General features: G+C 43.4%; 1 protein-coding gene across 2 annotated transcripts in view; it reads right to left on the minus strand.

Moving 5' to 3' along the window:
• The window catches only part of LOC129703572 (ephrin type-A receptor 3-like), a 269,335-nt gene extending 254,095 nt beyond the window's left edge, over positions 1 to 15,240 (minus strand). The window contains exon 1 of one of the 2 annotated variants that reach the window (XM_055646161.1): positions 12,538 to 15,240. In XM_055646161.1, coding sequence (XP_055502136.1) covers positions 12,538 to 12,619 — 82 coding nt within the window. In that variant the 5' untranslated portion in view covers positions 12,620 to 15,240. The remainder of the gene's footprint in view (positions 1 to 12,537) is intronic. The other variant, XM_055646162.1, reaches the window with a different exon arrangement.
• Between the last annotated feature and the right edge of the window lie 751 nt (positions 15,241 to 15,991).

Genomic DNA, 15,991 nt, shown 5'->3' on the forward strand with positions numbered 1-15,991 from the left:
GTAGGTTAGTATGAGCGAATTGGTCAGTGTTAATCAGTGGGCTTCTAAACTAAACTTTTTTAAACTAGTAGAGTGTTCAGTTAAATTACAATTTTAAGTTGTTACAGCACTTGTCATTAAAATATAACAGCCAAGTATAGTGTAATATAATAAAACTCAACCAGTTCAGCACAAGAAAGAAGCTTTTGTTTAAAACCATTAAGGCTTCTCAGAATAACCATTAATTGACACATTGTTTGGCTACACTGTAATAAATGTGTCTGAGCTGGGCAGCGTTACCTCATGCAGACACACAGTGGCGAGTTAGCACTTTGTACACCTGTACTTTGCTTCCACAGGGCATTCATTATGTGCAAAGACCGAGATGATTTCCTTCATCTACGTTTAAACAAATCATCGGTTAATCAGTGGTCTACCTTTCAAGACACTGTATTACTTATACTGGTCTCACCATTTTACTTCAATCACAAAGTTTTGAATGAAATATTCTCGCTTGCTACCAAGATGAAAGAACACATTGAATGGGAAAGGCTGAAATGAGTTATGCAATCTATGCCATAAAATGACATAATTGCTCCCCAGAGCATTAACGTCACCCTCTTAAATCTAGCCATTCAGCAAGGAATTCTTGGCATTGCATTTGGAAAGGGAATGATTTAATGGAACAAAAAAAAAGAACAATTGTGGAAATGTAATAAAGGTTTCTCTTACGCAGAGTCTGAACTATTCAGGTCCAACTAGGAAGGAGGACAACTAGCTCAATTGAAGTTTTTGCCTAATCCAGTCGTGGATATTGTGATACATATGTATCACAATAAGTACATTTGATCTGCATAATATTTGATTGGAGTATTCTATCCCACTCCCACCCACGCCCCTCTAGAAACTTAAACAATAGGAATCAGGTATGCTGCAGATAACAGGTAGACAAGTTCATTTGAGATAACTTACAGATTTCAGAAAGTAATGGACCAAGCAGGTAAATTTCTCTCCCCCCACAGATTATTGGAACAATCTACTGAATAAAGCCCAATGATATTAGTAAAGTAATATGCAATGCCAAATTGCATGGACTTCTGAACTAGTCCCAATTCTCCAAAAAAACACCACTTTCCTAAATAACCCATCGTCTTATCAACTCAACTTTTTCCTAAGCACCATTATGCTCAATCATATAGGTTCCTAGTTATGGACTTTCCCCATCTCCACTGTAAATCTACTTGCATGGGACCAGTGTAGCTGAGACATGTTGGTCGGTGTGGGCAAGTTGAGCCTGCTTCCACGCTGACTCATTCAGCAAGTACCTTCTCCGTGTGTACCTCTCAACAGCAGTTTTTAAATCTCATGAAGAACATTTTCCCCACATTAAACCGGCACTCTATCAATACAAATAGACTGGGTAACTTTCACAGTGGAGTACATGATGGTGTATGCTACTTGTGTAGAAGGGAAATTGTTATTTAGAAACACATAGACCCAAGAGACTGCTAGAATCTTGAGTGAAAAACAAAATGCAACAGAAACATGTGACAATTTTAAACAAACACTTCTTCCTCCTGTGAATGTTTGTAATCCAGTTTCTGGCACAAATCTAGATGGGATCTGGTAATATATATCATAGGGCCCGATGCAGGCAGATAAATGTACAAAACTCAGCAATTATTTTTCCATCATCAAATTATAGCAACTTTGTGATGCAATTATAGATATTCTCTGCAATTAGTGAATGGGATATATTTACAATGACATGCATCATAGAAAACGCATCACTATGCAATCCAATCTCCATGTATGTGTTATTTGTTTTTATGATAAATACAAGACTTTTACTGCTACAGAACATCACAATTCACTTCACACCCAAAGAATATTTTTAAGTGCAGTCCTGATTGTAATGTCTTACCAACAACCACCAGGCTATGAAATACCAGCTAAACTCCAAACCACATCGATTTTGTCTTTACACTATTATAGTGTTTTTTACCGTATACTGTACTGCTTTTTTGTTGTTTATTATGATGTAATATGTTAAGATATCTGTTGTGCCGCTGCAAGTATGAATTTCATTGTCCTTTTTCAGGGCATATAACAATAAAACATAAGATAGACACAAAATGCTGGAGTAACTCAGGGGGACAGGCAGCATCTCTGGAGAGAAGGAATGGGTGATGCTTAGGGTCGAGACCCTTCGTCAGACTGATTAGGGATGAGGGAAATGAGAAATATAGGTGATGATGTAGCGAGATAAAGAACAATGAGTGAAAGATATGCGAAAAAGTAACAATGAAAATGGAAACAGGCCATTGTTAGCCGTTTGTTAGGTGAAAATGAGAAACTAGTGCAATGGGTGGCGAGGGATGGAGAGAGAGGGAATGCCAGGGCTACCTGAAGTTAGAGAAATCAAATTCATACCATTGGCTGTAAGCTGCCCAAGCGATATACCAGATGCTGTTACTCCAATTTGCTTTTTGGCTCACTCTGACAATGGAGGAGAACTAGGACAGAAAGGTTTGTGTGGGAATGGGAAGGAGAATTAAAGCAACCGGGAGATTAGGTACTTTCAGGCGGACTGAGCGAAGGTGTTCAGCGGAACGATTGCCCAGTCTACGTTTGGTCTCGCCGACGTATAAGAGTCCACATCTTGAACAACGGATACAGTAGATGAGGTTGGAGGAGGTGCAAGACGCGACGCGAGGTAGGTGGCGCGACTCTCGTCAGCAGCGGCCTCTGCAGCCCGTCTGCGTTTTTATTATTTTTTGTCTATACTTTTATGTAGTTTTTGTTATTTTTTGTTGGGGTGTGTGTGTGGGGGGGGGGGGGGGGTGGGGGTGGGAGGGAGGGGGTAAACTTTTAAATCTCTCCCTGCACGGGAGACCCAACCTTTTCTTTGTCGGGTCTCCGTTGTTGTTGGGGCTGCAACGAGGAGTGGCCTCCAACAGGAGAAGACCGGGGACTCTGGTGCCGACGACTCACCTCACCGTCGCGGAGCTGGCCGAGTCCAGAGCGGGTGGAGCGGTGGTGGAGCGCTGCTGCTGCTGCGGCCCGACCTCCGGAGATTCGGAGGCTGCAACTGCGGGTCTGGCGGACGGCGGCACCGGGAGCCCGCGGGTCCCTGGAGGGAGACCGCTTTTCAGGGCTCTCGCAGCGGCGACTTCTCCCACCCGAGTTGCGGGGTCGAAGAACTCCTGGAGCGGGGCCTTACAGCACCGCCCCGCGCGGCTTGGAATGGCCGCGGGACTCTGCGAGCGCACGCCGGGGGCTCTAACACCAAGACCCGGTGTGCGACCTCACACCACCCGGCGTGGCTTTAATGGCCACGGGACAATCGCCATCGCCAGCCGGGGGCTTTGACTTTGACTCTGACATCGGGGGGGGAGGTGGGTGGGGTGGGGGGGGGGGGGGGGGGGTGGAAAGAGTGCAGTGGAGAGATAAGTTCTTTTGGCCTTCCATCATAGCGATGTGATGGATGTTTATGTAAATTATGTTGTGTCTTGGGTCTATTTGTTTGTAATGTATGGCTGCAGAAACGGCATTTCGTTTGGACCTCAAGGGGTCCAAATGACAATTAAATTGAATCTTGAATCTTGAAGTGAACCTCTGCCTTACATGAAACCCACTAATAAAACATTCTTGACTCTTGAAATGTGATATCCAGTTTGAATGTGGCAAACTCCAATAAACAGCAACGTGCAAGCCCTCAGTAATGTATTTCACAATGCCGATTACAAAATCAGCCAAGACATAGCTCCCACCCTACTTTGCAGTGTATCCATACAATCATTAATGCGTTTTTGAAGGCAGATGGGATGCTGTTTAAATTGAATTTAATTCATCTTTAGCATGACAACCAATGGTTTCAATGGTGCTTATTTGTCACATGTGTAACTGCACAGTGAAGTATTTTTTCCGCATTTACACGCGCTGCTGCCGCCAAGTTTTGGCGCCATTTCCAAAGTGCGAAGTGCAAAGTCCAGTCCGCTTGCACGCTCGGTCTACTGGAGCAGCTCACGATCCTGGCAAGCCCCAGGCTCCAGCAGGGCCTCCCTCTGTTACTTTCCACCGGGCCGGCTCATGAACCAACATCCCTCACCCCGCCTGCCATCTTTGTGTCCCAGGGGCACCTCCTGCAGCCGACCTTGAAGGCCCTGGGCCATTACCCTGGTTCACCCTCTTGCCGGCCCTTGCTCCTCGCGTTCGACATCTCCAGCAGCTCCACCCACTACCGCAGTCTGCCTAGCCCTCGGGTCTTGTACTCCCTCCAACAGACCTAGGCAAACGGGGTTCCAGACCTCAAACCACCGCTACTGATAATGCAGCATTCTCTTGGGACTGCATTAAAACATCAGCCTAAATTTTCCTTTCAAACCCCCAAACTGGAATTTGAAGGTTCAGTCTTCTCACTCAAAATCCACTAGAGCTGAAACTTTGAATGTAGGGACAAGATGTTAAGCTTAAATCCACGATTCTATTCACTTGAATCCCCTCTCAAATTGCTCATACTAACTAAACATATTGAAAGATTACCAACGCTTAAAACAAGCATCAATGGAAGCCTAGCTAAGCATTTACTAAACTTGCCCCACTTTGTGTGTGACCTCTTACAGTTGACACACTTGTCCCATCTGAAAAGACTCCCAATTACTCCAAAAGAGAATCGCTGAAGACCACACTCACTTAGTACCCTGCAAAGAAAATACCATGCCAATTATAATACAAACACATTCAGAAATCCCCGTTTGAAAAACTTATGGGCCACAATGCAGGTCAAATTAATTTAGCAAACTACACCTGTTGTTCAGACCAAACCATCAAATTTCCATTCCCCACAGCAGGCTTCCCTTTACAGACACAGAGTTATCCAATTAGAGATAATTAGTGTTGGATTAACATTTTCTATGGGGTGTTCATTGGGGAGTGAACTGAAACTGCCCAAACTCATTTCACTTATGATCTGAAAAGCTGCTGTTAGACAGCTGAGAAAATAATGCAATCAATCTAGGTTGCACTCAAACCCAGTCCCAAGAAGCAAAAGGATATTTCCTAACCCACTGCCACATGGTTGCCAATATCCAGTCAATAAGTATGGTGAAATACACTAGATACTTTTTTATTTTTAATGTCAGGACGAGCAAGTCTTAATCCTGAACCACATGAGGGAGGGCAATATTTGGCTTTTTCCTTCTCTTCTTTGTTCATTTCCAGCTACTTGATACATTTACAGTGATCATGCAGACCCAGACGCACCCCACCTTGGTCATGCTGTTAGTCCATTCCATCCATCTACAAGAAGGTACAGGAACCTGAGGACAGATCCTTCCCATCAACCAGACTTTTGAACCACCCTACATAACCCTAACTACAATCCTATCTCAGCCCCAAACTACTTTGTATAGCAAGGAACTGCAGATGGTGGTTTACACCGAAGATCGACACAAAATTCTGGAGTAACTCAGTGGGACAGGCAGCATCTCTGGAGAGAAGAAATGGGTGACGTTTCAGGTCAAGACCCTCGGTTACATTACATACTTTGACTTGCACTATTATGGCTAGTAATCTAACATAATTGATATTTTGTATTGTGTATTGTATATTTATTTGTTGTATTAGGGCGTTAATGTGCCTGTAAATGGGGAGAAGGCATGCACGGGTTACTGATTGGGGACGATCAGCCATGATCACAATGCTGGCACAAAGGGCCGAATGGCCTCCTCCTGCACCTATTTTCTATGTAAAGCTGCAATGAGTAAGAATTTCATTGCTCTGTTCCCAATGCATATGACAATCATACATCCTCGACTCGATGCACTGAGCCAAGAAGCAAGCAACGTTGTTCACTGAAGTGATCTTTTGGGTGGCATGGATAAGCACCAACATTTGATCTGTACCTAACCAATGTTGATGATGATTTACACTGGCAGTACTTATGGTTCCTGCCCCAGTTTGAGCACATCCACTGGCACTGATCCAAGCTTTGCAGTATTTCTCTCAATGCTTAGATTCAGTCCTTGATGTAGTATTGAAAAGGTGAACAGAATACACATCACAGCAAGACTTGTGGTTCTTATTAAATACAGTATTTCTATTCATAAGGGAGTCACTTAAAAGAGAACACATGTATCAGAGTTCAAAGCACTTCAAATATTGAACGATAAGCTACTGGACAAGGGCAGATTTGCACTGTTTGGCCCTATATACCACCTACAGGCAGATTGTTATTGCCTTTTTCACAAATGATGCATTTGAAATCAGCTAACATATATTCCTGATCTTACAGAGCAAAATATGTCTAACTGAAAGAACTGATCTTGAAACATAGAACATAGAAAAATAGATACAAGCGAAGGCCCCTCGAGCCAGCACCGTCATTCAATATGATCATGGCTGATCATCCAAAATCAGTACCCCATTCCTGCTTTTTTTCCCCATATCACTTAATTCCTTTAGCCCCAAGAGCTAAATCTAACTCTCTTGAAAACACCCAGCGAATTGGCCTCCTGCCTTCTGTGGCAGAGAATTCCACAGATTCACAACTCTGAGTGAAAATGTTTTCCTCATCTCAGTCCTAAATGGCCTACCCCTTATTTTTAAACTGTGATCCCTAGTTCTGGATTCCCCCAACATCAGGAACATTTTTGCTGCATCTAGCCTGTCCAATCCTTTAAGAATTTTATATGTTTTTATAAGATTCCCTCTCATCCTTCTAAATTCCAGTGAATACAAGCCCAGTTGTCCCATTATTTCATCTTATGTCAGTCCTGCCACTCTGGGAATTAACCTGGTGAACCTACACTGCACTCCCTCATTAGGAGACCGAAATTGCACACAATACTCCATGTGCAGGCTCACCAGGGCCCCGTACAACTGCAGTAGGACCTCCTTGCTCCTAAACTCAAATCCTCTGGCAATGAATGCTTTAGCTTTCATCACTGCCTGCTGTACCTGTATGCTTACTTTCAGTGACTGATGTACCAGCACACCCAGGTCTCATTACACCTCTCCTTTTCCTCATCTGACACCATTCAGATAATAATCTGCCTTCCTGTTCTTGCCACCTCACATTTATCCACATTATACTGCATCTGCCATGCATCTGCCCACTCACCCAAACTGTCCAAGTTACCCTGCAGCCTTATTGCATCCGCCTCGCAGCTCACACCGCCACCCAGCTTTGTGTGATATGCGAACTTGGAAATGTTGCATTTAACCCGCAATTGTCTGGAAGAAGCAATATAAAAAGTCACAACCCTCACCACATTGGTTGGTGGGTTTCATTTTCCCTGATAGATCAATGGGGAATTGTGCTGCACTGTGTTAGACACACGGGCCATTTCCCCCAACCCCAATCTCACACGAGTACCACCTCCTTTGTAATGCAACGGCAGCCCTGCCTTCAACGACCTAAACCCAATTCTCAGCAAGTTGCTCCCTAAATTGCACTACCTCTGTGTCTTTTCACTTATACCCTGACTTTGCCCCACCATTTTAATCACCCATTCCCAACTTCTTCCACTCACTTAGTGTCAGACTGTCCTCACTCATGTGTGACGCACCCCATGATGTCTTGCCATTCAATAGCAAATGGATGTTGTTTGTGGCCAAAAAATGTAACCATCATTATCAATGATGATACTTTGACATCAAAAAGATCAATACTAAATTTTAAATGTTCATATGGGTTTGGGAGGACAGAGCAGTGACTGAATGAAGAAAAAGAGCAGATGATTGGAAATGGATTGATTATAATGGTTACTCCATACGAACCGATTGCTCTAGATTTCATGGAAATTTATTTTGGTGACATGGTCCTTCCAAGACTCATCCTTTCTGTCGATCTTTGCCCATATAAATCTGGAGGACACTTGGGAAAGAGGTTGTAAATTCAAGTGAGTGGACAGAATAAAGGGAAATGGAAATATAAATGAATACATTAAGATGGGCATAAAATCCCTCGAACAAACATTAGTCAATTTGTGAAATGAGGAGTAAAATAGGAAGATTTCTTACAAGATCTTTGTAAGAATACTGATTGGGCAATTTTTAAAGTGGAATACACAGACTCCAACTCCCAGACACATTGGGATCATCATTCCAACAAGAATACTATAGCCAGTCAAGTTAAAACAGGAGTAAAGATGACCTACAATTCCTGTTCCCCGTTGTTACAGAATACGATGGTATAGTGACACACCTATTAGGATTCAAAATGTCATCACTGATATTTCTCCAGGAAATACATTTTTGTCATTTAGGTTCAGTTAGAAGGTCAGACCAGGGTGTGTCCTTCTGCGCCATCTATGTCAGTGCTCTTTCCATTAAAGTCATCAGAGAATGACAAGTGTGAACATTGAGGCTGCACAGTGAAGCAACCGACATTCAGCCAAGCGAGAGTTAGTCACACAAAAATAAACTCAGGTGTTCTCCTTGTTTCTCCTAAATTGATAAAATGTTTAGCAGTTTTGCAAACAAACCCTAAATGCATTATTTCGATTGGATCGCTGCAAGGGCATTGTAAATAGTATAAATAATGTTGCGAGACGGTCATCCTGTTGGTTGATGATTGGTCGAACTGTTGAGCCGTGGTGAAACCGTTTGAATCTCAGGGCACATGTTTCAATGTTTATTCTTGTTTGCTTCCTTCTAGAACTTTCTTTCGCCACAGCATTGTATTAGTTACTGTATTATTGGATTAGGGAAATGTCTATCATGTACTGTGTTAATCGATATCTGTTATTGGACTGTAAAGAGACCACCCCCATATGGTTTGGCCCCTCAAGGTTCGGGGACCTATAAAAGGTAGCTCCCACGAGGTCCTGTGTCGATCTTCTGGGAGAATGCTTGGGACTGCGTGATCTTTTGGAGTGTCTCTGCTTGTACGAGGCTAGAAGGGTTTGGCAGAGCAGATACAAGGATTGAACCCACGGTGGTTAGGTATAGTAGTGCGGAACTGTTATTGTCTTTTTCCAAAATAAAGTTTAGATGCGCAAGTGCTTACCTCAGTATTTTATTGACTGAAACTAGACTGGGGGGGGGGGGAAGCTTAGAATGAGCTATTTACACAGACACCTGGGTTCAATCCCAACATTGGGTGCTCTCTGTGTGGAGTTTGCACGTTGTCCCTGTAGCTGTATGGATTTCCCCCATTTTGTTTCCCTCCCATGATCCATAGACATTCTGAGAGATTATTTGGCCATGGTTAATTACCCATCAATGAAGATTGGTGGATCAAAGCTTAGTTTATGACCATCCTTGAGAGAATAAGTTACGAGAGGAGAGGGAAATAGGTTACAGTCAACCGTTTAGTTTATTGTCTCGTGTACCAAGGTACAGAAAAATGCTTTTGCTGCATGCTAATCAGTCAGCAGAAAGACTATACGTGATTATAATCAAACCATTCACAGTGTACAGATACATGATAAGGGAATAATGTTTAGTGCAAGTTAAAGATAGTACAGCCTGATCAAACATAGTCCAAGAGCCACCAGTGAGGCAGATGGCCATTCAGAACTGCTCGAGCAGGAAGAGTGAGAATTTTGTAAGAAAGATGCTGTGGCGAATAGTCTGTTTCTATACTATAATTGACGTGTGTTTTTTTTATCCATGTGGTTCAATAACACATGAAGAGAACTAATAATGTTTGCAAAGGCCAGTCAACAACATAAGGCCAGTTGTACCCTTGACTGTTCAACACATTATGTGTTATGAAGCATTAAGAAACATTTATAATTATCCATATGAGCAACAGATGCGCAAACCGCACATGAAGTCCAAGTTGGCACTTCAGCCAACACAAGATGTAAGCATTATTACTTGGCTGAAATATTAAAAGGTCATATTTAAACGTCAGTCCCTTGGGTGGACAATGAAGCACAATACCATTTTGGAGTAGAACAAGGAGTCCTCCCTGATGTCTTGGCCAATACTTATCCCCATGACAACATCACTAAAACAAACCACCTGCTCCGTCTTGATGCCATTTGTGAATCCCATTAAAGAAGTGGCTGCCATGCAAAGCAATTGCACTTCACAATGCCATTAAGTTTAAAAAAGATGCAGAAAAAAATCACCAGGAATTTACCATAACTTGAGGGTTGAGGCAGGAGTGGGCTGGGACCTTTTTCTCCCCTGGAGAATAGCAGGGCAAGTGGTGACCTTATGGTGGTCTATAAAATCATAAGGAGGCATAGATAAGGTGAATAGTTGCAGTCTCACCCAACTCCACAACCAATAAAGTGTCTAGAACAAGAGGGAATAGGTTTAAGGCAAGAGGAGATTTTTTTTTTAAGTGACCCGAGGGTCAATTTCTTCACAGAGAAGGTGGGGCATATATGGAACAAGTACTCAAAGAAAGCTGCAGAGGAAGGTACAATGTCAATGTCTAAAAAGACATTTAGACAGGTACATGTATAGGAATGGGTTATTGAGATATGGATCACATGCAAGTGAATTGGGCCAAAGGACTTGTTTCTGTCCTGTATGTTAGTATGACGCTAAACAGGATAGATTCTCGCTGTACCAGTAGAGCACAGTCTGGGGCTGTGATCCTTGTGGTATTACTGTCAGCTGCTGCTCACACGGATCTGGAACAGGCTAGGCATTTGGAACTGCCCCCGAGAGATCGTGCATGAATGCAAATCCCAACAAGAGTCCACATCCATTGGACAGGAGTGCCAAATGTTGGGATCAAAGCCCAGTGAAGTCAGCCACTGGCCAGTTCTCATTCTATGGATGAACTGACTGAAAAAGTATGTTTTGTTCTTAAAATGCGAGACAATAAATGAGACACAGTGTGAAAGTAGAGATTTGCCTCATTGAGCTGGAAGTGACCTCCTCCTCCACCATCACGTCCTTTACAGAGTGCACGACCCAGACTGTGGACCCATCACAACCTTTGTCCTGTATTTACATGGATGCTTGAAGCTGCAGAGTGGCACTGTTCTTGTGAAATGATGCATCCCCAATGTGTCAGCAGGCACTGAAAAAGGCTGATTTACTGGAACCTTACAGCTCCCAAGTACCATTCACAGTGAAGGGTAACAACTGCCAAGCGCAGACTACTTTTGCACATCACTGACCCCGATCGTTCACCCTAAGATTTAGAGGCATGGCAGCAATTGATTTTATTCAGGAACCAAATAGAACCAGCATTTCCGAAATAGGGTGGGGGGGGTGGGGGTGTGTGTGTGTGTGTGTGTACACTATTTCATTGGATCATGGACACAACAAATGGTTTTAGCATCCCTGACTTGGTGTTTGGGAAATGATACAGAATCAGGAATCACTTAGGCTTCAAACTAACAAATGCTATCTGCTGCCTCCTACTGGAATGTGGAAGTAGGATGAGATTGCATCGCACTTGACCTACTAGGCGGGAAGGTGAGTGGTCCCTGGCTTATACGGCAAACAGCTATCTGTTGGACCCATCTTCTTCAGACATGGATATTTGGAGAACATTAAGAAAGGAAGAAAAGGCGAAAACGGTATTAGAGATAAATCTGTTCCCATTTGTCCAACATAATTAACGAGGTCTGTCTTTTTCAGGCCACACTGCCCAGCCGCAAGAACTGGCCTCTCCCTATCAGTCCTGTGGGTGCACCATCAATAAACACACGTTTCTTAACAATGTTTGACATAAAAAGTTCATTTTTGTCTAAATATGAAAAGATATGTTTAAAAAATATATGCTTTATCCATTGAATGCAAAGAGGCACTGTTGCTTTTAGAGGGAGGGAGGAAAATAATCAGAATGTTTAAAACTCCGTAATTAAGGTCGCAAAATTGATTGTAACCTGTGGGCGAGGGGGGAAAGACCGCCACCTTTTGTCTGCCGACACTTGTGCAGATTCGCTGGCAGAAAAGAGACAATAACACACAGTCCGGATGGTTGTACAGTCAGGCAAGTGGGTGCATCTCCCCAGAGACTGACTGTGCAACATCCACCCGCCCAATCTCACGAAATACTTCCAATCTAACAATATACTTCCACTGACTACAACTTACAGCGTTGACTGCGTACACATAAACCCCGTATACTGACCTAAATCTACCCAATGGTGCACATCTCAACGCACTGTCGCCACTGAGCACAAGGCTAATTGTTAACAAGATCCCAGGTGATGCTGTTAAGTTGTAGCCATGGCCACATAACTGTGTGAGTAAATATTATTTGATTATGGCTCCACTCAAGTGAAATGACCCAGACATCCTGCCTCCTTGCCCCATCCACAAGGTTTGTTTTTTGAACCAGTTTCTCCCAAACTTTCAGTTCTACCAACCAATTACTAGCAATGCAGGTTATCCTAATAACCCACTTCGCATCTATCCACCAAAACGAAGAAGTCGCTTAAAGCAACACGGGGCCACTGCTATTTCGCAGACCCGTTTGTGTTTTCTAATTACTTGCGAGATATTAAACGTGCAGAATTTTCTCCCCGGATAATTATGGCTGAGTTTGCGTTTCAGCTCATTGAAGAGAATGCCAAAGTCCTTGTCATTAACTTTCTGCCCCCTCCTCTCCTCTCTATGCAACGGCCAACTTACCCTCGTTGGCTGGATAATTCCGGGCGGCATTGTTGGCGAGGATGAAGTGGAGTAAAGGATAAATCCATCGATGGAGAGCCATTTTAGTGCGCCTGAGCCTGCATCCCTTCTTTAAAGTTGCTGAGCTCTTAATAGAAAGAGAGAGAGAGAGAGAGAGAGATGGAAGCTGAGGAGCTGCAGAAGGAGGCACCCGGTAACGATTCCACTGTCAATCACACGGCAGTGAGCAGGGCTGCCTTATTCGACTCCCACCTTAAAGGGGCAACACTCTTCGCCCGCCCCCCAGCATCGCCTCCACAACCATGGGGAACCTTGTAGCGGCGTCTGGCTTTCACAAAGCGCTGTGCATATTTAAGGAAAAGCGAGATAAGTACACGGAAGCGGGGGGAGAAAAACAGGACACAGTGAAACCGCGAGTTGAAATAGACATAACCTCTAGCATAGAACTGTCGGGCGGCTGGTGGAGTACTGTGGTGTAAATTCAATGCGATTCTACGCAGTTGGCTGGTGATCGTGTCAATTATTCAATACATAGGTCTTCATCCGCTGCCCTAAGTTTTGTGTTCAGTTGGATCCTCTATTCTGTGGGGAGCGACTACCAAACGTTTGTCGTTCACCGTTCCCCAGCGGTAATAACTAATGTTGGAATGTTAAAACCACCAAAAAAAAATAATCTTTTAGACTAATTTACAAATAGATGGTCATTTTTTTACGGGATTATCTTTACCGGAATATACCGAAGACCCGGCATTATAATTCATGCTATTCTTAGAGTAACCGACAGGTCGTTAAAGTGATATAACATGCAGGCTGAATCTTTGCACCAGAATTTGTTTTCGGGTGAACAATATCCCTTTAAGTCTGAAGAAGGGTTTCGACCCGAAACGTCACCTATTCCTTCTCTCCGGGGATGCTGCCTGTCCCGCTGAGTTACTCCAGCATTTTGTGTCTATCCCTTTAAGGGAACTCTCTCGCTTTGCATGTGCGAGCATCTCCGACTTGATTGACCTGCGACTACTTTGCTTGAAGCATTCCCATGTATTTAGACTTAACAGACTCCGGGAGAAATCAAGCCTTAAAGGCTTCTTACAGCGTCTGGAAAATCAATTAACATCACAGCTTTTCAGTAAAAGAACCGATAATGTCTGTTTCAGTGAATAGGAAACATGTTTGGGGATAAATATTGGGAGCAACCAAATCGCTTTATCAGACAAAAGTATACGTAGTTTTGCAGCATTTTACACAATGTGAAATCCTAAAGTCTTTTACAGGTTTTATTGTAAGAATAGTTTCTGTTATAACGGAGCCTTGGTTCAAAAAATGGGTAGTCCCCCCGATACTACAATATATTGTTTATAGATACAGCAGATGCTATTTTTTTTTCAAAGCCACAAAGTGCAGAGGTAACGTAGCGGGTCCGGCAGCATCTCTGGAGAACGTGGACGGGACTCTTCAGACTATTTTTAATACTCGTGCCTCAAGGGTGGGACTTGAATTCTCAACCTTCACGCCCCAGGAGACGAACGCCACAGCTGACACGGCGCGTTAGCTCAACATTAATGCAGTGGATTGACATCCCCAATCATATTTAAAAAAAAATTGAGTTTGTAACGACTAATTCTCTAAAGTTGAGGAAAGGTAATAATGAATCGTTCGATGTTAGTTTTAAATGACCTTGGGAATGTCGTGTGTTTTGTGTCCACGGAACGCGCGAAGTTGTATCATCCATGTAGCAAGTTCCCGAAGGATCGCCCTGGTTCCCTCTGGGACATGGTTTTCGGCAGCGTGTGTCATGTGTGTATCTGGCATAGCGCCAGTTTTGTAATCATGATATGAGGGGGGGAAATCCGCCACACTCTCTGCACGGTACCTACTGACTGATCCAAAGCTGTTGAATTTGATGTGACGCGGTATATTTCCTGTCATTTCAAAACAAAAATAAAACACCTATCTTCAAAACGAAGCCATTTTAAAGAGCCACCCACGGGGGCCGCCTCTTGGGTTAAGCGTAGCTTTGAGGGATATCGGAGTTCTCACAGACGCGACAATAAACGGTGCACATTCTAACGTATTGCGATGGAATAGGACGGATTGAAACACCAGAATGTGTGTGGTAATCGGTGCAAATTGATACTTGAGCTTGCAACACGTGCCTGTCGCTCGACTCGACCTATGCACATTCTCCAGAGATGCCGAGTTACTCCAACACTTTGTGTCCTTCTGTGCATTGACCAACATCTGCAGTTCTTTGTTTCTCCCTACTGCTCCAGCGTTTGGTGACAGGAGTTGGAGGAGAGAAGGAGGTGAAACGGGGAGGTGAAACATTAGTGCGGCGCGGAGGCAGTGCACTGTCTAAGGTACAGTGCCGAGTGTAAATGACAGACGAGATGATTAAGCCCTGCGCGGAGAGAGGTTGGATACGTGGGGAGAGAGAGAGAGGGAGGGGGAAGAGTGAAGCCACACTTCCATTTAAGACTCGCCATAGTTTGACACATACTGTAGCAGTAATTTTAGAAATTAGTCAGTCGATTAAAGTGGCAACTGGAAAATGTCCAAGATCATTTTTGCGTGAGAATACAATTGTCTCTGTTGCTCCTTTTAATGCTGCGTTGCATCCTACGTATTGTTTACTTTTCACACTGGTTAGTGTGATCGAGACACCCTAAAAGGCGTGTTGAAAATCCATGTTAAATGTATTTAATCCGCATTAATAATAAAGCTGACATTTAACTCACGCCTGTTTGCAGTTTTTTTTAATCTGGGCGACTTTTGCGCGAAGGAGTATGATTTTAATGATCAACGCTCGACATTATTTGAGGAAACAATTTATGCGTTCAGTCTACCCGGAGATTCAGTCTGCGTGCGCCCGGAGTGCCCTACAAATCGTCCCCATTAAAACGTCTCAGTAAAAAAAAAGCTACAAGGCTGTGTTTAAAGGGGGATTTGATCGATTGGAGCATTATTATTAAATACGCAAGAAGTGCATGAGTTTCAACCAGTTACGTCCATTTAAAAAATAAACTGGAAGTCATAAGGCAGGGGTCACATGAGACGAGGCTTGTTAAAAATTGAACTCGGCATCACACTACTTGTATACTGTATTAGCTTTTAAGGACCTTTGCTCTATAGGATGGAGATGGAACGATTGTATTGGTTGCGTTTTTCCTCATACTTGAAAAATGATTAATGTTGGACTTCCATTTGAAATAAACTTGTATTTCAAACAGATATCTGAACATCTTCTGTGCTGTCTCCAAAGCCCCCATATCCATTCTGTAATGGGGTGACCAGAACTACACAGTTATTGGCACCTCACGATCTGAATCCCGCCAAAGGTCAGCCTAGTTTATTGCTTATGCTGGATCAGTCACTTCTAGCCACAGAACCTTGTATAGCAACTGTGCCCTTTTCAACTCGGATGCCAATAATGCTGCTATTGAGTCAATCTTGGTGA

The sequence above is a fragment of the Leucoraja erinacea genome, chromosome 14 (assembly GCF_028641065.1).
Source record: "Leucoraja erinacea ecotype New England chromosome 14, Leri_hhj_1, whole genome shotgun sequence".
Classification (NCBI taxonomy): domain Eukaryota; kingdom Metazoa; phylum Chordata; class Chondrichthyes; order Rajiformes; family Rajidae; genus Leucoraja; species Leucoraja erinaceus.